The 25,871-nt window shown below is 38.8% G+C and overlaps 1 protein-coding gene across 3 annotated transcripts in view; it reads right to left on the bottom strand.

Moving 5' to 3' along the window:
* Positions 1 to 25,871, bottom strand: part of tub (TUB bipartite transcription factor) — a 55,918-nt gene that overhangs the window by 17,693 nt on the left and 12,354 nt on the right. For 2 of the 3 annotated variants that reach the window (XM_040011934.1, XM_040011935.1), the window contains exon 2: positions 869 to 920. In XM_040011934.1, the coding sequence (XP_039867868.1) occupies positions 869 to 920 (52 nt within the window). Of the gene's footprint in view, positions 1 to 868; positions 921 to 10,689; positions 16,960 to 25,871 lie in introns of those variants that run through there. The other variant, XM_040011936.1, reaches the window with a different exon arrangement.

The raw sequence follows: 25,871 nt of genomic DNA on the forward strand, positions 1-25,871 counted from the left end.
TAATTTAATATTCTTGGTGATGAATGGACCAACTGGTTATCTAATTTAAACTGCAATTCTAGCAGTATAAAACAACGTCAGAAGCACATTAGGCCAAGTATGAAAACATAATTATACATTTTTCCTCTTACTAAACAAATACACACTGCACACAGTTTGTGCTGATGTAACTTTCCTTGTGTAGTGTTTATGAGGTACAGCTAGTTTGCATGTATAAAACTGCACAGAATCTATATTGCACTTAAAGCACCGTGCATTAAAAGAAAGTTAAGTTCAAACAAAGCATCAGAATGGAGGAAAAGGGGATTAAAATGACTGAACATATCATGGCTGCTTGTGCCTGAAAGGTGTACTCTGAGTATTTCACTAAATGCTGATTTAGTGGGACTTTCCTACACAACCATCTCTGGGGTTTACATATGTCCCTCACTTTATGTCCACAGTGTACCCGTGTTCTGGCACAAAGCTCATATCATCTCAGATTGGTTTCTTGAACATGACAATGAGTTCACTGTATTCAGAGTTCAACAGCACACCTTTGGGATGTGGTGGAATGGGAGAGTCACATCATGGATATGGGGTTGATAAATCTTCAGCAAATGTGTGACGCTCTCATATCAGTATAGACCAAAATCTTTGAGGAATGTTTCCAGCACCTTGTTCAAGTCGATCAAAACTGGGCCCAGCCTGGTACCAACAAGGGAGAACTAATAGAATACCACTTAGAGAAATAAGAAGTTCTAGCTGGCTATTTGTGGTCCCTTGATGCAGCAGCAGAAGTTAGTGTCACGAAAAATTGCCCTCCCGTAATTGATTTAGCCTTGGTGTGACTCTTTTATCAGTACAGTAAAAGGAACAAAAGTCTTACCTGTCTGTCCAGTTTCTGCTGGCGGAGGTTGGTGCCCTCATCATCTAAAGTGCTTTAAGAAAGAGCAAAGAAAGAGGAGTGATTAGGTTAAACTGCTCTTCAGCTCTTTGTTATATCTGTAATAGAATAATGACATTACTTAAGTCAATTAAATTGTTTCCCTGGAATTTTGAAGAACATTATATACATGAAATCTTAAAGTCTTAGCTTGTTACCTAATAAAACACTATATGTTAATGAAGCTTCTCGCAAATTTCAAATAAAAAATGAATGTGTTTCTGCCTCGAGGTATTTAGTTTTCACATCATGAGCTATATCATCCTCTCTGCTGTGATTACTTCTTCACAATAAAAATACATAATACGAGTCATTATTCTCTGAAAAGTAAAATCTAATCATTCATGTAAATAATTATTATGCTTTGGGCACCATTTACCAGAGAAGGATACAAAAATAATGCATACATTTTTTGTTATTGAAAACTGCATTCACTTACAGTCACGTGGAAAAGAAAGCTTTGACAGGACTTAGGAAAAACTAAGTATACTCTGCTAATCAAATACATTTGATTAATTGGTCATCAGCAACTTCAAGCACCTCTTGAAGAAGAGGTTTTAGCAATACTCGGATATTGAGCTTGTTTTGCAGCCACAGGGTCTGGGCACCTTTTCAGTCATTGAGTCAACCATGAATTGCTCTGTATAACAAAAGTCAAATGTGAGGCCATCTGTCCAATAACAAAAGCTTGGCCCAAATTAGGCCATCTAACAGGATAATGCCCCAAAGCACAGAAGTACATCTACAACAGAATGGCTAAAAAAGAAAAGAATCAAGGTGATACAATGTTCCAGTCAAAGTCCAGCCCCCGGTTGAAATGCTGTGGTCAGACCTTAAGACAGCCATGCATAAACAAATATATTTAAATGCCAATTAAGTGAAGCTATGATAGAAAGAAGAGTGGGACAGAATTCCTCCACGATCATGAGAGAGACCGATAAAGTCAAACACAAAACAATTACTTCAAGTAACCGCTGCCAAAGGTGGCTCTACAAGCTACTAAATCATGCAGTGTACTTAATGTTTCACAGAACTGGATAGAGTACTGTGAAATCTTTCTTTTTCACAGAACTGTATCTGCTCCAGATACAGAGTATGGGCACGGACATGAGAATGTGTAGAGTACATGAAAACAATATTTCAGATACAAAGCATAGTAACAATGCACCCGTCAGCAACACGAGTATAAAGGAGATGGCACTGCTGAGTTAACAGTGTCATAGCATTTTAGATAAAGATACTTATATCCTCTGGGTGGTTTATCGTGATACACCATGCAGCAGTTAAATAACAGCATACTAAGCACTTAAATCACTTTTCAAAAAGGTTCCATACAATAATAACTGTCAGCGGAGTTATTAGAAAGCTGTCAGATAGTCTCTCAGCGAATACAGCAGAAACATAAACAGAGGTGTCATTTGAATGTTGTTCAAAGTGATGTTGATGATGCATTTTGATTTTCCTAGCAATGGACAGAATATAAATGGCAAAAGTCCAATATAATCTCCATAAATTAATTAGCAGTAGCAAAGCTTTAAATGTTTTGTGACGAGGAAGCATAACACAGCTTGAGCGACTGAACGCACATACACACAGCTACTCCGCTCAGTCAACAAAGATTAAGTGCTACTGAAGCAAACAACATTTCTGTGGATATTTGTTGAATCCATGGCTCAAACTTAAGAACACTTAAGAAACTGTATCCTTGAGTAAATGGAGAGGAACGTCTGCCACAAGAAAAGTAAAAACAGACGATTTAAAGATGATGGGTTTTAAAGGCTGTTTGGGGCATATTGATGATTTTTCTGCTACATAAATAAAACTGAAACAGGAATTGCTTCAGATCCAGCATTACATGTTTACCAGTTGACCCTTAAAGGTAACATAAGGCAGTCACCGGTACACTGACCACATTGTTCACAGTAGAGACAATCACTGAAACGTCTCTTGCTGCATGTGTCTGCCGTCGATAGCTTCTGGCAATCCAGAAGCTTTGCTGGAAGCTGGACACTAATAGAATCTACTAAATGACTTCAATAAAGTGAAAGGCTTTGTGTTGCCTGTATCACCACAAACTAGATAAAGAAGTCTCCCTATTAGCTACAGTATTTTAGTCACAGTCCAATTAGTAGATGAGCCTTTCACCAGGGTATTGTGTTGGTCTTTTAGAGGATGCTATTATCCCCATGCTCACTGAAATGTTTTATATCTCTCAAAAGCATTCCTGTGTCCTTTGCAACAAATTTGGTATCTGATGCAATGCAAATAGACCCTAAGGACAAAAGGAAGTCGCACGAGCTCACTGCAAGAACACACCACACAATAAGCTACATACTCGCCTGACCTCGTCCTGCACCAACGATTCTCTGAGCACGCTTTGCTGAACAGTCAGCTATCCTCAGCAGAGCCGGCGTATACTGTATCTCTGTCTGCACGAACGCCGCTGTTCACTTGAGCAATATTTGACGTGACATAATGACATACTGCCATCTGCAAATGCCTAAAGGTCAGCATAGCATGGGCACCCTGGGATATTGTGTCGTTCTAAAGCACAAAATACACGCCTGCATTGTTAATTTTAGATTAAAGAATATGCACGATCACTTTGTCTGCAAATATATAAACCTTTCTACGCCCTGACTCCATAGCCCCGATAAAGATAATTGGAAGAGGATGGATGGACATAAACCTTATTAATATTATATCTACCACCAATACTCCAATAACCACTTACTCATCTTTAAATAACCCACTTCAATCACAATCAAGTGTTTAAAATGAAAAGACTGTTGATAAGATGATAAGAGGACTGAAGCTTCCGATTAGTCTTTGCTAATCAGCCTAATAACATTTCATACTACGAATAGTTGGCAATACACATCATGATTTAGAGCTTAAAGTAATGACCGACCAAAAGTAGAAAAAATAATTGCCAGGTAATAATTACGTTAGGGAAGACGATGTTTATTTGAACAATGTGTATTACTTTAGTAATCGGAAACAAAACCGATTCAAATGCTATTAACGAGCTAATACACTAAGTGACAGGCTGTTCATATCAAACAGCTGACTTCTCACTTATCATGATTATACTCGACATTTAGGGAGGGGAAAAAAGGAGGAGTGCTAGTTAAAATGTGGAGAGCATTGTTACACAAGTATGAGGAGGTTACGCAATACTGTGGAGATACAGAAGAATGAGGTTACTTGCAAGTCATCACTTTCCTATTCCTCTCCCTTATTGTCAGTAGCAAAAATGATCAATATCAGAAATTTGTTGTGCTGTAAATTAGATTTTAAATGGATATTTCGTATTGCAGTTTTCCCTGAAGATCAATGTGAAAGGCCCATTATAACAAAGTGGAAGCTTTTGTTAAGAAATCTACTTAACAAGTTTACTTTATATTCTTTACTTTAAAGCTGAACTCTTTTATGAAACTATTCAGATCTTTGCTTTGACACTTGTTGCACTGTCAGTGTGGTGAACCCTGTTTATGCTACAGTCACGCTAATGGTTGGAAGCCACGGCACAATCAAAACTGTGCGATTAACTTTTGAGTTTGTTGCCTTTGAAATGGTTGCTTCTAAGATGGGGATGAAGTCTGTGACCATTTGCAGTTAGTTTCTTGTCAACGTTCAGGAAAAAATGCAGCTGAATGTAGAACTAAGGCAGGAAGCCAAACTCCACAAGGTGCAAAAATCCTTAACAGAAAACAAGTTGAATCCAAGAAATTCCAAAACATGACCTAAGAGACACAAGAGAGGCTGTACAGACATCCAGACAAAGACCAAGACTATAAATACATATTTTCCTGGATTTGTGACTATAGAAAAAAACTTTGTAACTGATCACAAATATCCTTGGTCTGTGAGGTAAACAAGGACCCAACAGTTTAACCAACAGGATTTATGTTCTGGCTAACACCATTCCTTAGATGCAGCATTGGGCTGGCAGCATTGAGATGCTCTACTTCTCCACAGAAGGCTTAGAGAGGCTGACAGCATAGAATGAATTGAGTAAAATGGAGTACTTAAAGAAAACTCCAAGTTCTCTTATCATAACACTGTTGTGAAACTTACAACCAAAGCCCAGACTTACACAGCACTGCACATCTGTAAAGAAACCTGAAGATAGAAGCTCACTGATGCTCTCTGTTAAATCGAACAATGATCCAGGTTTGTAAATCTTGGAAAAGACTTGAAATTATAACTGCAGCCAAAAGAGGGTCTACGAACTTCTTGGTTAAGGTTCCTAATATTTTTGTAAATGAAAACAGCTAGTTTTCATGTCTCGTGTACCCAGAACAGACAGATTAGTGTGCCATCAGCAATGATGTGGTGAAAAATGAGCTCTAGCTGAAAGTGAAGCTGTCAGTATTTGGATCGATATACGTTCCCACGCTCACCTATATTTACAAGCTTTAAAGTAGTGAGTGAAAGGATGAGAATGCAGATACAAGTGGCAGAAATGAGCTGCCGCCATAGAGAGACTGGGCTCAGCCTTAGAGATAGCATGAGGAGCTTGGTCCTTTGGGAGGGCTTCAGAATAGAAGAGCTATTTGACTATTGTATGGACGTATGCCATGGGTCTGGAGGAAGATGCAATGTAACACTTTATATTCAGCCACATATTTTAAAATGTGTCCATTAGTTGTTGTTTTTTTAATCTGATGATTCTTTGAAATTAAATCCACATGCATTTTTTTTTTTTTAGATAAAGCTAAAAAAAAAAAAGGCTTTCCTTTTGCGAGGGACGTGAAGTTGCATGTTTTATAATTCAGGTCATAAACTTAGCATTTATACAGCAATTAACTGTAGACTGCCTGTTTATGATTCGACAGCTTTTAATTTAAAGCAAACCAGAATGCTTGTGTCAGTGTTGTAGTCCGTCCATCCCCCTGTTACATAAAGCACTACGTAACTAGAGTAAACAACTACAGATCAAGAAAAGCAAAATGACAACAGATCCAATTATGAATGTATTTGTGACAATTTGTGTTCTACAAACAAAGTTATAATTTGACAGATGCCAGATTTCTCGGTAACATTGTTAAACATTGTTTCTCATAGCCGGCCAACAGCACTTAAATTCTGTTTGACCTTTCCTTTCATTTGTGCTCTTGTAAAACGTTTTTCTCCAAGACAGCGACAGGATGATTTTTTAATCACACATTTTTAACACTGTGCAAATTTGAGGCAAATTTTAGACAGGCATCAGGACTTCATACGTACTGGTGGAGAAGATGAAACCCCACTCAAGTTAACTTGTTACTCCTGCTGTGCTTCCTTTTCCTCTGCTCTCCAATACTCTCCAATACCAATAATTTATTAAAGTAAATAAAATAGTAGCTCCTACTAACAAAGCTACGGGATTCATTCAGCACCAGTGATTAGCTGGTTCTGCTTTTTATTTATTTTCTTTACCACAAGAGCTTTTAATCACTGACCACAGGCTCACTGATTGTTCCTTCAGCTCTTGGACGGGCGTCTAAGAGACCTCTAACAAACATCCACGGCTCCTAATTCAAGGGCAATCGGAGATTTCCTGCAGCACAGCTTGAGAGAATGAGCTAAAGTAGAAGAGTAGAAGAGAAGAGGATGAAGGATAGAGAGAAAAATGTGCTTCTGATGTTTGATGGATCAAAGCTCAGATTTGGCTTTCCACTCTTGTGATTGAAGTCGCTTTGTGTTATAAACATAAAAACATACTTCTTCTGTCACTTTATTCAAGCTTCCTTTTAATCTCTCCCAACCTGGAGACCCTGTAGCAGGAGCAGGTTCAGTTTGTCATAGAAATGACCCCGCAGCATTTTTCAAAGTATGACTACGACTATCATTACATGGTTATAAAGTTTGTTTCTGTTGAAAGGTTACACAAAATCAGCATCTTTCTGATTGACATTTTTGATCAAGAAGAAGTAAAGTTTTGCTGGAGCTTTCGATTACACTCTGGCCTTGTGATAACAGTCAATACTGTGTTTCAAAATTCCTCGAAATGTCTCTAATGGCTTTAATAATACTAAAAAGGGAAAGAAAAAATCTGTTGTTGCTCTGTGACTACACTGAATCTGTTTGCATTTTTTGAGTGTGCAACACCCTCAACGTCTGGACGACCACTTTCCATTGCAAGGCAATTGTGCACGTCCCCTGGTGGGAAACAACCTCTCTCTAAACATGTCTGACACAAACTGGCTGCAATCACTCTCAGACAGATTTGAAGGTTTGTAAATAACTGGCTTCCCATTTATAAGCACAGATTGCAAACACGTTACAATTGATCTGAGTCAGTTTGCAAATCTATGAAGTTCTGCCCGGAGTCTGAATGCAAGTAGTTCATGTGAATTTCTGTGTATGTAAAAGGTTACAGTTTAGTGCTTTTTAGGTCATTTCACTTTTCACGATAGATAGATAGATGGCTGCAATTGGCCGCAGACCTGGATCCCACCCATCTTCGAATCGTCATTCATTGCACACGGTCCCAATAATTTGGTTCTTGTCGAGGTCTGCACCACTATTTTCCCTACTGTGACAGTAACATTACCCACATTCTGACTAAATATCGCACTTTTTTCATTTTTAATTGTAAATTTTTAAAATGTCCAGTTTTCCCGACACACAACTAATGATGAGGCACGTATATTTGCATAATTTGGTTGATCTCTTCTTCAGTAGAAATTATTTTTTAGTTACAACATTTAAAAGCAATTGCAATCCTGTATTTCAGTTTAAATCTTTCGTCTCGTTTTTTCCCTAACCAATCTCTCAGATTGCTTACCAGCAACTTCAACGAAATTCCTTCCATCACCCACTATGACTGGCTGCATGAAGGTACAATAGAGTAATTGAGCATAAACTAATGTTCCTTTATGAGCATTGTTGATGAACCTTTTTACCTTTTTACACGCTTCATTCATGTGTCAGAATCATGTCAGTGGAGTCTTGAATGTGGACCATGTAAAATCATTCAATAAACTGATAGCGCTGTGCCACCGACTCTAGTTTGATGACAAATGCCCACACAGATGCAATAAAAAAGTATTTACCTCCCACACGCTGTCAGACATACAGACAAACAAAGCACTCCGTGTCTATTGATCAAGTGTGAATAGGCATCAGACTGAAAGATAATGGCACGAACACGTGCTTTTGTAGTGCAGGTCAAACATCTCATTATTATGTGGAGAGCCTGGTCATTCTTTAACACACCTCTGTAGTGCATACTGACCAGGTAAAGCACTGACATCCGGGCCTATCCATTGCAATAAATCACCTCTACAAAACCTATAAAATATCATTTAAAACTAAGGTGCAAAAAAAGCACCTCAGCAATTTTTGAAAAGAAATGAAAAGCTTATCCCTGAATACTTGCATGCAAGTTTGCAAAGTCTTTGTTGCCATATAAATTCAGTATTTTTATTGTGGTTTTTAAACTGACAGACTGGCTGCTGGACTGATTCAATACTAAGGTGGGAAAAGGCACCTTAGCTCTATCTGATGAATAAAGAAAACCTAGATTCATGAGAATTAATTGCGTCTGAAATCAAATGTATGATATTTACATATTTATGCTGTAAAGTACTGTTGCTAACATTGTGGAAGTAGTGCCGAAATCATCTGTCGAGCCCGACCAATACAGGATTTTTGAGACAAATATCAATACAGATATCTGGTGATTTCCAAATCAAACATTCTGATATATCGGGACAATATTCTTTTCTTTCAGATGCACAAAACATAAACAGATTTCTCTAACATTTGTCATTTGTAGTTATTTATTTACTCCTTTAGGCTCTGCTCGGATCAGCTGTAGCAAACGGGCAAGTTGCAGAGTGCACTCTGGTGAACAGACAATGCAATGTAAGCGCTCATTACATGTTTGAAGGGTCTTTCTTCTTCTTTTCATTTATTAACCATTAAACATGTCAATACTGATAGAGTGGCAAGATAATATCGGCTGCCAATAAATCAGCTGGGTTCAAATCATCTGTACCAACATACCATGCTACATTGCCCAGGATTCTGATTTTCATTGAAACAATAGCTTGCCTATTTTCAGTCTTCTTTTTTTTAAAAAATATATATATATATAAACTGAATGACGTCTTAGCTGCTGTTGAATGTAGGACTGGATGGAGAACAGAATAGAAGTTATGAGACCCTCATATTTTTAAAATAGTTTTGCATGCATCATCAGGTTTAAAATATGTGACAGTAATTGGCTGATGAATCTGCAGTGTGCAACACTACAGGCAATCCATTATGGAGACACAAAAGCAAGATTATTTTTGTCATTTGCATGGTGAAATGCATGAAATTCTGGAAAATTAATCTCATGAGCGTTGTGCAGATGTAGATTGACCTTGCAGGTGGGAATGTAAATAATAAAGCTTTTAAGTACTTTTGTGGTATAGGACACCATGTCTTGCTCTACTAAATTGGTTATTTCTGAAAAGGTCATGTAAAAAAAAATAGAATCGGACCATTAACAGATTTTTGACAACATAATTTCTTCATTCCCACATGAGAGGAAAAAAACTGCAACCCTGATTTGATGAATAATTCATACACAGAGAAGAACAAATTAAGCATCACCAATTCTATGTGGATGTTTGAGCAGCATGTTTCCTTGATTTACTTGCTTTCTGTGCGCTGTATACCTCTAACTAACAGATCTACAGAGTGCTGCTGTATCCAACCCTCCCTGCAAAGAGGCCCATGTATTTTTAATGTCAGCTTCATGAGATGAGATAAAAATTCTGCTCACTGGCACGACCTCTTTCAAATAGTATATACAAGTACTGTTACGGCTACGGATACTTTTACTGGTTAATATCTAGTTAGTATTTAATATTGCTGCCTAGCATTCGTTAACAGCTTTTCTGGTCAAGTGATAAGGAGGCCATGGAGAGATAGTTGTAATTTGCGCTGCTAGCTATTTAAGTCTGTGCATTTACTGCATTTCATTAAATGCTTTTGTTTCAACTTTGCCATAGTAGGAGGAATCTTATTCAAAATAAAACCCACAGAGGTTGCTTCCTGCTGTTGTCCTGATGCAGTCTCATTCTGAAATTTGCGGATTGCCACCGTAACTTATAGCAACCATAAGCCAATGGTCTCAAAGCAAGCAAGGGAAACCATGGCAATGGGCATTCAATTAGAGGAAGGAGCCACCAGCTTTCGTACTACACTTGAAATGCTTATGTTTTATAACAGGAGATTTAGAGCTACAAAACGGCATGACTGCCACCAGCATGGCTCAGTGAAGCTCATACTGGCACATGCAGTAAGAAAGGAGACATAAAACATGCACATTTACACGTGAGGAACTTTCTCAGTGATTAAAAAAGTGGACATTAATAAATGTACAAATGTGAACGTGGTTCTATCTTTGATATGCACAGCAATCAAACTGGATCCAAACTGATCAGAGACAGCACTGAATCACATTATGGACAGTTGTGAAACAATATGAGATCATCAGAGGTTGATGCAGTTGACATTTTGGGATTGTTCTTTTTTGTTTGTTTTTTTTTGGTGATTCTTCAACAACTCGCCACCTAAACTAAAAATCAAAAAAATAAATAAATAAACCCCTGCACAAAAAAAGAAAAAAAAAACATTACTGTATGCTTTTCTGTCATCATACCGGCTCAATGTTACTGTTAATCAGTCTGATCACTGAACACCCGCTCAAATAATCACACATGCTTCAAAAGATGAACACTGTGCCCCCTCTGTGTGTTCTCAGGAATGTGGTACAGTACCTGTAGGGAATCCAGTCGGAGGAGTGCTTGGAGCTCATTCTGTATTTATGACTGTTGCTGTCTAACTGCAAGGCTAACGGCCTGCAACAGCACCAGTGGAAGAGGCTATGGGGTCTGAGGACAGCGATCACAGCCAGCGAGCCCACACCGCCTGTTCATCCTCTGCACACAGCTCTATATTCCCAGCCTGCCTGTGTGCTTTTTGTACGTCCTCTAGTTGTGGGGCAGCAGATGACTAACAATCCAGTCAGACAGCCGCACTCTTCAGTCATGCACAGTGAACACATGAAATAGCCGTTTTCTTCTCTCTTCCATGTGTATGCTTCCAGTCAATGCCTCTCCTCTTCTCTTCTCCCATCCGCTGCCTCTGCTCCTTCTCTGCGCTGGCTCTCTTCCCTCGCACTTACTCTGTAGGCTCTATCTAAATCTCCCTCTGTTTCTTTCCCTTTAAATCCCCCCCTCCCCTCCTTATTCTCGGTCCAAATCTCGATCTCTGCCTCTTTGCCCAATCTATCGCTCATTATCGCTCGTGCAACATCACCTACGCTCGCAGTGAGTGCAAAGTCAAAGGTGCAAAAAGTAAGAAAGGTTATAGAGAATCCCTTTTGTCTTGCATCTTTGATGTTCCTTTAGCGCTATTTTTGTGCAGTGCCACCCCCTCGTTCTAATGCAGCCCTACACATACTGTCTCTCTCGCTCTCTCTTTACGCAGACTCCCTGTATCTTTCTTGCACACTATCTGTGTTGTATGAGGCATGATAAGCAGGCATTCAGATTTTTTTTTTTCTGGCCCATAATTTATTTATTCTTTCAGAGTAAGAGGCATTAGCATATGACTGTGCAGACTAGTGTTAACAGCCTTTAATTCAACACTCTCTATGGGCAGACAAAGGCACCCTGTGATAGTGCCACAGCTCTGAACCTCTCTCACACACATCTGCTTCCGCCCTCCGTCTGCAGCCCCTCACTGTCAGCACACAAACACACATCACTCACTGTGCTCCCAGGGTTATTCAGGAGTCCATCGATAGACAGTTAAACCAAGTGGCTTCCTTGTTTCGAACCTGGTGCAGGAGTGAGTTTAGTATGAAAACGCAGAAATCTTCTTTTTAGACGCCATGTGGAAAATGACCTGCAGCTATCCTGAAAATTATTTTTTGGGGGGGAGAAAATCTATTTCCAGTGGGTACAAATGAAACCATTTTGCCTTCTGACTCCCTCCTAAATAGCCAGGAAGTGGGACGCACACAAACTTATGGCTGATGCAGGGCTCAGATCTTTGTTACATGCTCAAGCTCCAGTTCACTATTGTGCAAAGTGTTACTCAAAGACAGACAAAGAGCGCAGCTACCTTTAAAGGCTTTCAAGCATCGTCCCTCAATTATTCATTGCAAGTCTAAAAACAAACACCACACTGAATACTGGTAGGAAAAAAAAGCCAGCTGAGAAATAAGATGCGTTAAAAATAATTTAGACAGAATTTGGCTCCTTGAAAAATAAAAATGAATGACTTGGATTTAATATTCTTCAAACACAACACCCTGCTTGTTATTACAACATGAATTCTGCTTATGATTTCTCACTCTTTGTGTTTCTACATGTAAAGAAAAATTAGTTAGTGGGGTGACAGAAATCAGCATGTGTATTAACAGCATGCCCTTATATAACTAAAACTGACAGAAAGTCTGAAATACAACCGGTCAGTCAAATAAATGAATAAATACATATTTGATCCTCTTGTACAGCCAATAGCATCAAAGCACACTGCGGCTGCTTTACTGAAAGCACAATGAAAAGATTGATTATATTCTGTAACGGTATGGCCTTTCCAAAATGTCATGTTGCAAAGGTGGTTCACCTTGCCTGTTGTTTATGTTTCAGTAAACTAATTTTTTTTTTATATCAGCTTTCAGAAAATTCCACACATATCAATCCCTTATGTAGTCGTTTCCAACAGCGTCAGAAACCACAAACAATGTTTAAATAAATGGTAGACAAAACGTTTGTGTATGTTTTTTATGAAGGCCGAGAATATAAAGGAGAATTCTGGTTTCCTGTTGAACATGGAAGCTTGTTATTTGGCCCTGGAAAAGGAGTGACATGTTGCTATATCAAACCACCAGGTGAAACGTTGACTGTTTGAATTATATTGAATTGGGCAGTAATGCTGCTGCTGTTTCTTCTGCAAATTACACAATCATCATTCCAAGGTCTTTTTCTTTTAAAGAGAAAAGAACGAGTAGTAGTAGTTTTTCCTCACAGCCCACAAGACGCTGGGTTTTGAGTTTTGCAATTCATTTGAAAATACAATTATTGTAATTGCATTGGTCCCCGGTTGCTCCCAGTTTCCTCTCTGCCTTCTCATCTCCTCTTTTTCTTTCTTCTTCCTTCTCTCTTTCCATAACAGGTAGCTCAAGAAAGAAAGAAAATATCCAAGAATGCCAGCCTGCATTATCTTCCTGGTAACAGTATCTTGGTGGAAAGACAACACAGTAATGGAACAGCTCTGTCTGAGCCCACGAGCAAGGCACTGACTCACATACACCTCGGGTCCAAGAACGACAGCACAAGAGATTTATAATGTATGGCAAACCGGCATTGCATTGTAAGCCTTGGTAAGGAGGTAAATGTCAAAGACAGTCAATAAACTGAACTGTTAATTCACTCTGTGGTTAATGGTGTGCTCCCTGCAAGTCAGCTGGTGTGATAAAAGTGGAAGTAAATAAAACAAGTAACCCCACTAAGGAACAGGTGTAAGCACAGGACTGTGATAAATATTTGATGCTGAGAGGAAGACTTTGAAGTCTGGCGCTGGTCCTGAGAGGCCTGACTTTCCTAGTGACTACAGCAAACAGTCTTTCTTTCTTTCTTTCCTTCTTCCATCCATTCTTCCATCATGTTCCTCATCTTTTCCCCCTGGCTTTACAACCATTACCGCATTAAAAACCAAATGATAAGATCCTCTTTTTAAATTAAATTTTTTAAGTCCAGAATTTGTGCAGAGTTCTTCCCAGAGGCATTTTTCTGTTGGTAACAGGAGGCCAGACAGTATCAGTAATTATAATAATGGTCCTAGCATAGAAGGCACACTGATGTGAAAATGGATCTCTGGCCTGTATCTGCTTGCCTTCGTCAGACTGGCTGAAGCACAGCTGCGGAGTGCACAGCCTTAATAATATAGTAGCCTGATCATCAGCCGTGCAGGTCATAAGTTAACTGATGAGTGACAGAAACAATCAATCAAAAAGCACAGTGCTCAAATGCAACAGTTCCATGAACCACTGAATGCAGTGAAGACATCGCCGTTAACGTGCAAGAGAATCGGGCTGTTTTCAGCACTTTTGAGATTTAAGTCCTTGCGCTGGCGCCAAAGTACACAACCATAGCAGTTGCATTCCTATCCTCCCAGAAATACAAAGTGGTTAGTGCACTGTACAACTTCCAAAGTTGGAAATTTACGAGTTTATTTGGGAAGAATGTGTAGAATGTACAGCATAGGTGATAGTTAATTGCCAACAGTGGACAAGTATTTTGGCAAATTTATGCTTTTAAAGTTTCACTGTGCAAATCATGTCTCCAAGTTGTTACACAGCAGCATGTTACAGAGGTCACGCCTGGTTTCCATTATTTATAAACTGACGTGGTTTTGTCCATCTTTAGAGGCGATCCGTTCTGGAGTGGTTCATAACCTTATCACAAAAATCTAGCCCAGGACCTGTTTGATGCACCATTAAAAACAAAAAAAAATGCTGTGCTGTGCAGCGTTTGTAGCCCTCCAGATTGTGACTAGAGAAAGCTATATTTTCCAGCAGCTTTTCGAGACTTTCATGACGTAGTCAGCCTTGAATCGAGGGCTCCGAAGGAGGTAATTAGGCCTCAGCTAAGGAGTGAGTCACTGAGTGGATCCACATTATGTCATCACACAAGGGAGCTGCCACATTTTTGAGAGCCAAGGGATTGTGTAGCCAATATGTTGGTGTAAACTTAAAAAAAAACCCTGTATGCATCAGGATTAAGAGCTTTAATTATGCAAGATAAAACAGTAGAGTAACAAGCCTTCAATGGATGGTGCAACATCTTGTGAGTAAGTACAACTTGATGTTGCAGAGAAAAAAAGGGCTGCGGAAGCTCAGCCATGCTTGACTGTCAACCATTCTTTGTCAAGAGCTTCTGAATAATAGGACAATGCTGCATTTACACATGAAGGCATGACTGGCATAAGAAAAACAGCTCTACAACAAACTGATTTCTATTAGTGCATATAATAGAAAATCGCTCTAACAAAAGATTGCAAGAAAGCAAGCAGACAACCTTTTGTTCCCTCTTATCACTCATGGAAGAGGGCGGATAGCATAATCAAGCTACTTCCATGTACTTGAGAAAAAATCTCAGTCATAATCAGATAACATTTGATTGTTCAATTTTACAATAAACCCAGTAAAAAAGCGCTGGATAATTCCTGTGGAACACACTGCCGGAAAAGCTGACTACACGCGTTAACTAACTGAGAGAAAACTCCCACTTTGAGTCTGCAAGAGGCCGAGCGAGGCCTGATACGAATCAGCAGCAGTCTGACGCTTAGCTGCAATTCGCTGGATGATATAATTATTTATAGATGGATGTAGATGGAGACTCCTCAGGTTTTTCTTTTTTTTACTCCTACAGATATTCAAAGAAATCGAGAGCGACAGCAAGCGGCTAAAAACCAAAAAAGCTTGCCTCTGAAGGTTGCTGTGAGGCATTTTGTCTAAACAGTGGCATCTTTCTTTTAAGGGGTGTTGTAAATCTTTGAGGGAGAGAGGGGGAGAGAGAAACAGAGACTATGTGTGTGTTTGTGAGTGTGACTGAAAAGTAAATCTCACGGCTTCAGAAACACAGTGAGAAACTGTGTGTAAGCTTACACATGAAAAGAATAAAAAGTGAATGAGCACAACTGCTTGCGCCCAGCAGTGACTGAATCTAATATGCACCTTCAATTGATTCCCCAAAAGCAATAGAAGGGGAACAATGCAGTGTTTTTTTACTGGTAGATGTAAAATGTAGGGGAATCTAAATTCACAATTTCATAATTTGGTTACATTTATAATAGCAACATTTTTAGTATTGGTTCTTCTGCGTCTTTAGAACTAGGGAAGTGTAAAACTGGGTACACACCGGGGAATCAGCATGTGGGACACACACACACACGCACAAACATACATACACAGTTCTTGTATCAACATAAGTCCTTCTATCTCATTGTTCAGTGGCCATCAGAGGGCATGCATAAAACATGATTTGGATTAGAAAATGTCATGCTGGATGAAACAGTGTCCCAGTGTCCCAGTGAGGGAACCAGATGGACTGCTTCAATACACTAAAGTTCTTTTCCATCCTCCAAACCACAGAAAAGCTTTATTTGTGCACTCGTAAACTGTAAATACATGCACACGTGCACATTGTGGATGCAAATGGACATTTTAGAAAGAAAGAAAAAGAAGTCCTAAATAGTAGCTTAATCTATTATGTACTAAAAGATGTCTGTCTGACTAAGCATGGGTGGAAGCTGCAAATTTGCATCAGTTAGATGCCCTGTCTATTGTGCTTTTATGGAGCGAGGTTTACCAGCATCACCGCTGTGAAAGAAACCAACAAGAAAAATGTAACAAAAATGTTTTTTAAAAGCTTTAAGCTCCAAAGCAAAACAGACAGGCATTTGAGATGTTTGCTAAAGATCACACAAACACTGCCTTAATAAACCCCAGACATCAAACAAATCCCTCACACTATATGTCTCCAGCTTTGCTAAACTGTGTTGTATCCAAGGGATACAGACAGAGATGCACAGCTTATAAGAGGCACGAAACCCAGTGTGGACAGATGAGTTATTTCCTACATTTTTCCTCTGTGTGATTTTCCAGCTCTTACACTTTCAGTGCAGTCATTGAATTTTTCCCAAGCTGAGAAAAGCGTACTCCCAGGTATGACTTTGCTGTGATTTTTCCTGTCTGAGGTTGAAGCCCTGCCCTTGGTTCAAACAGTGTGATAGGAATTACATCCCACACACAGACATTGATGTGCGCACATACCTCACACCCTGCTGACAGAAAGACAGCAGAGAGGCAGAGATGTTAAATGAGAGTGTCATTTTGTCAGGTGCTATACAGTGTGTGAGTCCTGTATCTATCTTTAGCGGATTAAATGTATGTGACTCACCGTTTCTAAGTGATTTTTTGCTCGCACTTCTCTGTCTTCTTTAGGTCTTATCTTTCACTCACAAATTAGTTTTTGCAGTGCCATCACTTCTAATTCAGACCCACCCCCACCCCCACTCCCCAGTAATTAAATACAGCAATTTACTGTAGATAAAAGCAGGAAATGGTGAGCTACATGATGCTGCAAATCAAATAAAAAAGCAACTGTAGCTTTAAATGGCAGTGCTTTTTTTGTCTTCTGCCCTTTGTTCTGCTCTTCATAAGCAACACATGAACAAACAGTCAGCTGATTCACATTGAATTCGTGTTCAAACTGAAATGCCTTCCCATGGAAACTAAGGCTGACTGTGTCACTGTGACTCCTGGCAGTCCTTATGAATGATTTTAATCTGTGTATGTAAACCAAAAACTGGAGGGACTGCTGTGAACACATCACATCCTAACAGCATCTTTATGAAGAGGCATAAGATGCTCTTGTTCTCTATTTGTCACACTGCCTCCTGTGACACACACACACACACACACACCTCCACTGGTTCATTCCTGTGACCATGGCAACAGCTGAGACTAATTACCACTTAAAAGCTCACTGCTAGGCTATTTAACCACAATATCTACGTCAGGAAAAGACACACACGCACAAACTCAAATACAAATGCATTACCACCTCGCTAGTTGCCATAGCTATGATTAATTAAAATCTGGCTGAGCCTGCAGTGCACATTACTGAGATGCTGCAGTCAGTGGCAGGGTTTATTTTTCTTGGCCAACAGGGGGACTCGCCAAACTCAGACAGGAGGGTGTAGTGATGAATCGTGGACACATGGAGGTGCTGCAGAATAGCACAACTTTTTGAATTGCAGTTCCTGAAGAATCTGCAAATTTCCATATGGTTTTGACCAGCGTCACATAACTTAAAATAATTAATATACCCATTAGAAAAGTATTAGGGTGTCTTTAGAGTGCTGGAGAAGTGAAAATGTAATATCAACTACAGTCTGGAGTTGTGGAAAATTGTGGAAATGCAATAAAAGTCAGTGACATTAAATTTCAATCTAGGATTTCTATTTTATGAAGGTCATAAAAGTAAAAACAAAACAAAGGTCTTTCTCAACAGCATTTCAGTGGTATCGGTCGTTGATAATGCAACTCACCATATCAATTTTGGGTCTTTCCATTCATATATCTTCATTCATCTGCTGCCATTACTCAATTTTCCCTACTCTTTACCATTTACAGCAGTTATTACCACGCAGGGGTACAAGTACAGGAGTGCAAGTGAAGTAAGTGTGGGTACTAATAACTTGACTTACCTGAAATATACAAATTACAGCTTTTCAGAATTAGATTAATCTACACAAGTTAAAACAGACAATAGGAATGCACTAGGGATTAAGATACAAACATAAATATGAGATTAAAATGAGCAGCAATTGCTAGCTTATGGACAGTAAGTTGGGATTTCTTGTTGCATAATTAACAACTGTTAGGTCTAGTAACTAAAGTAGTGAAAATGCTATTCAAGAAATAATCAACCTTAAAGTTAAGCATTAACAGTTAAAGCTGCTTACAGTGATTGTTGAATGTTTAGGTACTGTAAACATATTCATTAAGAGAAAATGATGAGCTGACATCTGAAAAATATTAGATATGGTAAACAGCTAAAAGTAGCAAAAAGAAGTGTGGGTATGTTATATGAAAAAAGGTTTGGAACTATATTGGTTTACGTGAAAAAAAAATTTTTTTTTAATTAGCTGTAATTACACAAAAAAAGATGTGCTGGAGACCGAGCAGTATGAAATGCTGACTGGTCTTGTTTTATCTAACCTAATCACGTCAGTGGACCAAACACTTTTACATCCCTTAAACATTAAAAACATCATCACACATTAAAAACCGGAGTGAAAAAAACAAATCACTTGGTCTACGCAACATATTGTGCTTCCAAGCAAGTTTCCATCTGTGTGTGTCAGGGACACAGTTAAAGACAGCTTAATAAACAAAGTCAACAAAGCAGGGTTAATAGAAATAAATAAATATATATATACATATTTTTAAAAAAATATATAGTTTTCAGTCCACTCATTTCCACTTATCCAATTCAGCATCATGGGGGACCGGAGCCTATCTCACCTGGCATACGTGGGGTACACCCTGGACAGATTGCCAGTCTTTCACAGGGCGACCACAGAGAGACAGACAACCTTTCACACTCGCATTCACGCCTATGGGCAATTTAGAATCACCAGTTAACCTAACCCCACTAGCTGAATGTCTTTGGACTGTGGGAGGAAGCTGGACTACCCTGAACTCACCTGGCACACATTATATAAGGACTGAACTCACTTCCAGTTCAGTCTTTTCATTCCCACATGGGGTGGCAGCTGAGGTGAGTTTGAGTTGGTCTTCTGAGTTAATCAGAAGACCAATAATTGCTATAAACAACTATATGTTGATGACGAAGATGATGTAAGGACAGATCGAGATAAGACTGCGTGCTCACACTCGGTCTGCTCATGGATGAGGGTTGCATAATTACACAGTACCATGCCACCCATGTATGGACCTTTGTGGGCTTGAACCCATTCACCAGGAGCTCAGGATCACCCTGGAATTGCTATTACCAAGCGTTTGACCATGATTACCAGGGGCTGCCAGGGCTGCTGCCATCCCCTTGATGTCATTTTGAATTTTTCTGACTCCACTAATGATGCTAATTTCTGGGTTCTTATCTTTACTGTTTTTAAATTGGCTCTTAAACCTTCATTGCAATAAAACAGTGGAGAGAAGACAGAAACACTAGGAGAAACTAAACGGCCTCAGGGTGGAGTCAAACCTGGACCTTATGCCACATGGGTTGTCCGCTCAATCCAGTGATAAGCTATACTGGCTCTGAAAAGCCCTATGGCATGTTCAAGATACCTCAGAACTCTGGTGTTAGAACTCGAGTTAGCACATATCAGAAAAAGAACATTTGGCTCTTAGTAGAGCCATTCAAATATCAATAGCAATACTTTATAATAGCTTTTTTGTGCTTCGTCATGGATATAGACTATTCAGTGCCTTACATATCACTTATTTAGTGAATCAAAAATACACAACAGTGGCAGTACAGATTTAAAACTTTACAGTACTGTTTATTTTCAGTGCTGCCATCTTGGATTGCTAACTCGGTATGTTGATGTGGTCCAACTTTCTGATCCGAGTTGAGATGTTGTTCAACAAAGAATTTCTGACTTCTCACTTATTTATGAATACATTATTAATTATCATATACTGGATATAGCAGCTGGGAGTTCAATTGAATAAAGTCATCATAGTTCACCTCCCTTTCTGACTAGTTGTCCTTTGAAAACATTTGGTTGTAGCAGCATTTGGGTGGTGCTTCTGTGCACACAGCCACTGTGTGTTTGAAATCACCATATTAAGGACAACTGTCCCTTTTGAAGTCATACTGATCAAGGAGTATAAAAGCTGTGGGGTCAAGCATTAAAACAGTGAAATTTAACTTACAGGAATTATTTTCACATATATGACGTCGTTTTTTTATAAACTTGGAAAGAGATTAAATGAGAATATACACAGTATATGTATATGACAGTATGTATGGATATGGCCTTAAAACATGATTTCTGATTACACTGCTGTTACACAAACACACAAGCTTGTTGCTCAAAAACTTCATATTTTACGCCATGGTTTTTTACCATAGCAACCAGCTCCAGGGCATATCCCACACACATTCACCAGTGGTGCAGAGCTATGGAAGTGAGGAAGCATAAATGAATAAAGAGACCAGCTAGAGAAAGCAGAATTACCATATTTTATCTTTTTGGGCCTTTTAAACCAATTTGCAGGAAAAACTGCAAAGAATACAGTTCAAATGCAAACGAGAAAAAAAAAGGTGAAATCCACAGTGCAAATGTATCTTTCCAGATTTTTCTTTTCTTCCCCTCATGTAATCACTGTTCAGAGACTCCACAGTATTACACGTCTCTTTTAGTGTTCTGCTGTAGTGTATGTATGTATCAACTTCCAGATCTGGTCTATACTGAGAAAATGTACTATAACTACAAAAACAAACATGTATGTTTATGTAATACTTTCAGCATCACATTCATATCATAACATGTAAATGCAAATGATAAAACCCATTTTAAAACCACGTATTTAAAAAAAAAAAAAAAAAAGAATAAATGAATGAAAATAAAAAATGCTGCACCGGGGTGGAAAAACTGTTCTGCAATGCCAACTGTTCTGTAGTTAAAGGCAGTAAAGTTCACCAACTACACAGCTACAACTACCTTTATTTTCTAAACACTATAGCAGGCTTTGATTTTATCCACAGTGCCTCGTGCAGCTGGGTGAAAAAAAGCCAATTTACTTGCAAGATCAATATTATTGGGGGCCCTAAAATGATGAAAATAACCTCACTGAGCAGAGGTGAATTACCGCTGCAACAAATTTCTACTGGGGCGATCTGGCATAACTGGGCAAAGCCTTCCCAGCTGGCAGCAGAAACAAGTAGCCCCTTTCAGGCAGCTGCTGATATCACATTGTTACCACTCCACAGTCTAAAGTCAATGGCTGGACAGAATCGTTTTGAAATTGTATCATAGCTGTTGCTGGCTGAAGAAGACACTGTGTGGTATTGTGTAAATGTTAAGTGTCCTCTATAATACTGCATGACAAGTGCAGTTGTGTTCATTCCCTTGCAGTTTGCAAAAGTAAAAGCAAACGCTATTGAAAGAATATGAGAAGAGGGGAAAAAAGCCAGCAAACATCCAAATGCAAAATGGTCACGTTTGTATAATTATGTGTTCAGAGTAGTTTTTAACACCAACATTTTTCACCTAAACACCCTTATCCCTTTCACAGTGCATTGTAAATGCAGTTTTTTTGTTGTTGTTGTTTTTGCAAATACAAAATGTGTGTCCTCCTTGGCACAATCTCCAAGGCAATAGCATTCTGCAATTTTTTTCTTCTTCGTAGCAATCATCTTTTCACGCCCGGGGCACAGCTGGACTGTCATGCTGCTTCACATTCCTGCTCCAAAGCACACCTGCTGCTGAAAGGGTAATTCAACACAAATTCACTTTGATGTAAAGAAGTACCAGTAACGTCTCCTGTTATAATAAGACACCAAAGGCATCAAAGTGAGGAGGCTACAAACAGACTGGTGCCACTTAACAGTGATTATGATTTATGAAAGGAAAGAATGCCGTTCATTTCAAGAATGTGATGCTGACAAAGCAAAAAAAAACCAACAACCTTGATTTACATCAGCAGATTTAAAAATGAAGAACTTAGTCATACGTGCATTAATTTCCTTTGACAATAAAAGTTCACATATTTAAAGGGTTTTTTGTACAAAAGAAATATGATCATAATAATAACATAACAGATAATTATGAAATGTGTTTAGATGCTTCTAAAGGTTCTTTGTTTTACATTAGGAACCTTAAAATTAGAGACAAATCCATTCAAAATCAGATGCTGCTTTAGAGTGTATGTCAAACTAAAGACCTGCAGGCCAAATCTAGCCCATTGGAACATCTGAATCTGACCTGTAACTCTTCATATTCTACATTTTGGCAGGAGTAGTTGTAGTAGGCTGTAGTCACACTTGAAACAGCAAAACAGAAGGGCGCACCAACACTGAACCTTCACACTAACAAGCCAGCACAAAACAGAACAGTTGACGCCAGAGGCAGCCAATTTCAAGAGAGATGTGAAGCTGAGGTAGTTCTTCACTGAGTGTAAGAGTCGTCTTGCCACAAGACACTCTCTGTTTTCAAGGAATATATTTCATTGTCGTCATTTTGACATGTGAATCCACCAGAGGAGATGTGGAGCAATGAAGAGGGAAAAGAGCCTTCGGAAAGTTGCTGAAATTAAAAGTCGCACACAGCTACAACAAATTTGCTTCTTCAATCAAAATTTCAACCAGATGGAGCCTTAAAGGAGAAACTGCAACTAGTATATGCAGTCTATGTAGGGCGTGCATTTTATGTAATGTAAACATTCCTATAAGCTGTATATGAATAAGACATTTGGCCTAAAGGCTGGGAACCAATCTGATATTTAAACATTAAATATAAAAATGATCAATTTCTTTTTACATTAAACATTACAGAGAAAATAATGAAACCTTGTCAAACATTCAGCAGACTCTCGCTCTTTTTCGATTGGCTTCTTAAACACTTCAGAGCAAAGATTATCATCAAGCAGCAGTGGGGGAGGTTTAAGATGTTATATCCATAGCTGATAGTGTTTTCTAGACACACACACAGACTGTGGTAGGACAGCATAGCGGGTAGTAAATAGAAGCGAATAAAAACATTTCTGATAGCATCACATCTTTGTGAGCATTTCATAAATCTCCATCAAGAGCTATATTTAACTGCACATCACAAAATGTCACAGTCAGACCATAACTAATCTATAAGATCCAAAAAAAAATGTATCTGTTTGCTCTGCAGATTCTACATTATCAATAGTCTTGACCTAAATAATTCCCATAAGGTGTCCCTGGCAGGTGAGAGATAAGCAGGAGGTATAGCTGGTTTAACCCTTGGAGAGTGTTTCAAGGGTTACTTTGGTTTTTATTTATCGAGTTTTGGTTCCAGTTTTGATTTTTATTTATATAGTTTCATGTTATTTTTTGTTTTTTCCTTACTGTAAATACCTGCCTTTTGTGTTTAGTTGTTTAGTGATTTCTGACATCTTGTTTAGTATCTACAGCATAGATACGTCATAACTGCAGACCTTTCTGAAATGCTACACAGTAACTTTTAGCATAAACCGAGCTGGTAAATATGTTTACCCAAGGGGCCATGTAAGAAACTGGGACTGTCTTTGGCAGCTCAAAGAGAGAAACTCTGAGTGTTGACCACTTGCTTTAGTCTTTTAATTATTTCCTGCTTTTTATTTTTTCAAAGCTTTACTTTCTGCCAGGTAGCTCTCAGGCAAGAAACTAATGCCGCTGTGTTGCTTTCTTCAATGCTTCTGGTTGTATTTTAATGAAAAATGTTTAACTTCTAGTTTTTCAATTTTGGGTGTGTGCTCTAGAGCTGTTTGAACAATTCACCATCCACTCAATCATCTTTCTGCATGTTTATATTGTATAAATGACCACATTTCCAATCAGATTAGCACCTCTTTGGGAATTACACAAGTTCCAGTAATTGCCAGATTGTCTCTGCCTCACATTAGGGCAATGTTTAAAGCTCCTAGCCTTGAAGCATCATCACCAGAGGACATGCTGACAGCTCTCCACATGTCAACAGCAAGCGAACACACAGAGGAAGATGTCAGTGGAAGAGCTTCTCCACCTTTGCACCCGGTGTCAGTCCTTACTTTAAGGTTGGTCAGCTGGCTTTACTATCACATTGGTCTGAGTTTCCTTTTTTACCTGCAGAGGAAAGAATAGGCTGGCTTTGTGCCATGCAGTCCTTATAAACACTCTCTGATCTCCACTGAGAAATTCTTTGATTTTCACTTCCACTAGAACTCTGTGTACTCAATTCACAATGTTATCTTTAAAATTAGTAAGACCTCAAAAACAGTTCACTTTTCAGTATACAGGCATGCACAAAGAAGTGTATAAATACCTTATAAATAAAGAATTTGATTGTATCACCCTATCAGTACAAGTAGTAGGTATAAATCAATCCTGATATCAGCCCTGACCAGTGTTGGGCAAGTTACTTTGAAAAAGTAATTAAGTATAGTTACTAGTTACTTCTTCAAAAAAGTAAACTGAGTTAGTAACTGAGTTACAAGATTCTAAAAGTAATTAATTACTTGAAAAGTAACTATTGTGTTACTTTAAAAAAAAATTTTAACCCTCTGGGGTCCAGGGTATAATTGGCCATTTTTGACTACTTTTGATTTTCCGTCTACATTTCACCTTTAAAAACTATTTACTTTGCCTTGTTTGGTATCATTCTTTTCAGCACAACCTCACGTGTCTGAATTTACAGTTATGTTTTCATTTTGACATACTGTCTTAACACAATTGATCTAAAATCAGACAAAAAACATCAAATCTGAGTAGAAAAAGTTATATTAAACATGTTTACTGAATCATATTTCATAACTTTAAATGCAAATATAAATTGTCAATTTTAAAAGTTGTGCAAACAAAATTATTTGCAGCCATTTACCTTTTTTTTTCTAACTATTTCAAACTATTTACATAACAATCAGGTGTTCTGCATTCAATAAGATGCCACACAAATTATTTGTGTAATAATTTCTGTCCACTATAAAGGAGAACATCACAGCCTGATGCCTGCAGGCCTGACAGCAGCAGGTGTATCACTCATCCTGTTTTTGACCTGGAGGCAGCAGTCGCCTCATTGTTCTGACACACAACACAAAACTATCCACAACACTACACACTAACTACACACACGCTAAACGTCACAAATCTCTCACATCTCAAAACTCGCTCACTCGCTTCTTCTGCCCTCTCTCTCTCTTTCGCCGTCTTCCCCCTCTTTCTAAACATCCAAATGTCATGTTGCCATATAATTTTTTGATTGGTCGACATGGTGCATTTTTCCACTAACATGAAAGGGCAGGGTTTTTTTGGTCATAAGCAGAGATCTTGCTAGTACTGTCCTTAGACACAGTAGCGGTTTTTGATACGGGCGACAGGGACGGTTGCCCGGGGCGGCATCGTGGTGGGGGGGCGGCATCACGGGCATCGGCAAAAAAAAAAATTTACTCGTACTCATGCTGCCCCGACATCATGCAAGCGTATATTAGGAATGGCACAGGCACCAATCGGTTTTCTATCGCCCATTTTCTGGGAGTAAGGGCGCCCTCTGTTTGCGAGGTGCGCCTGCTGCTTGCGGCACAGGGAGGAGAGGGCGGGGCGGCAGGGGGATTTACTGGCTGGCTGGAGCAGCATCTAATAACCAACTCCCAAAATAAAACAAAATAAAAACAAACCAACAAACACCAGACATTATGATACAG

This window comes from Simochromis diagramma, unplaced genomic scaffold (assembly GCF_900408965.1).
Source record: "Simochromis diagramma unplaced genomic scaffold, fSimDia1.1 OVJJ01000603.1, whole genome shotgun sequence".
Lineage (NCBI taxonomy): Eukaryota > Metazoa > Chordata > Actinopteri > Cichliformes > Cichlidae > Simochromis > Simochromis diagramma.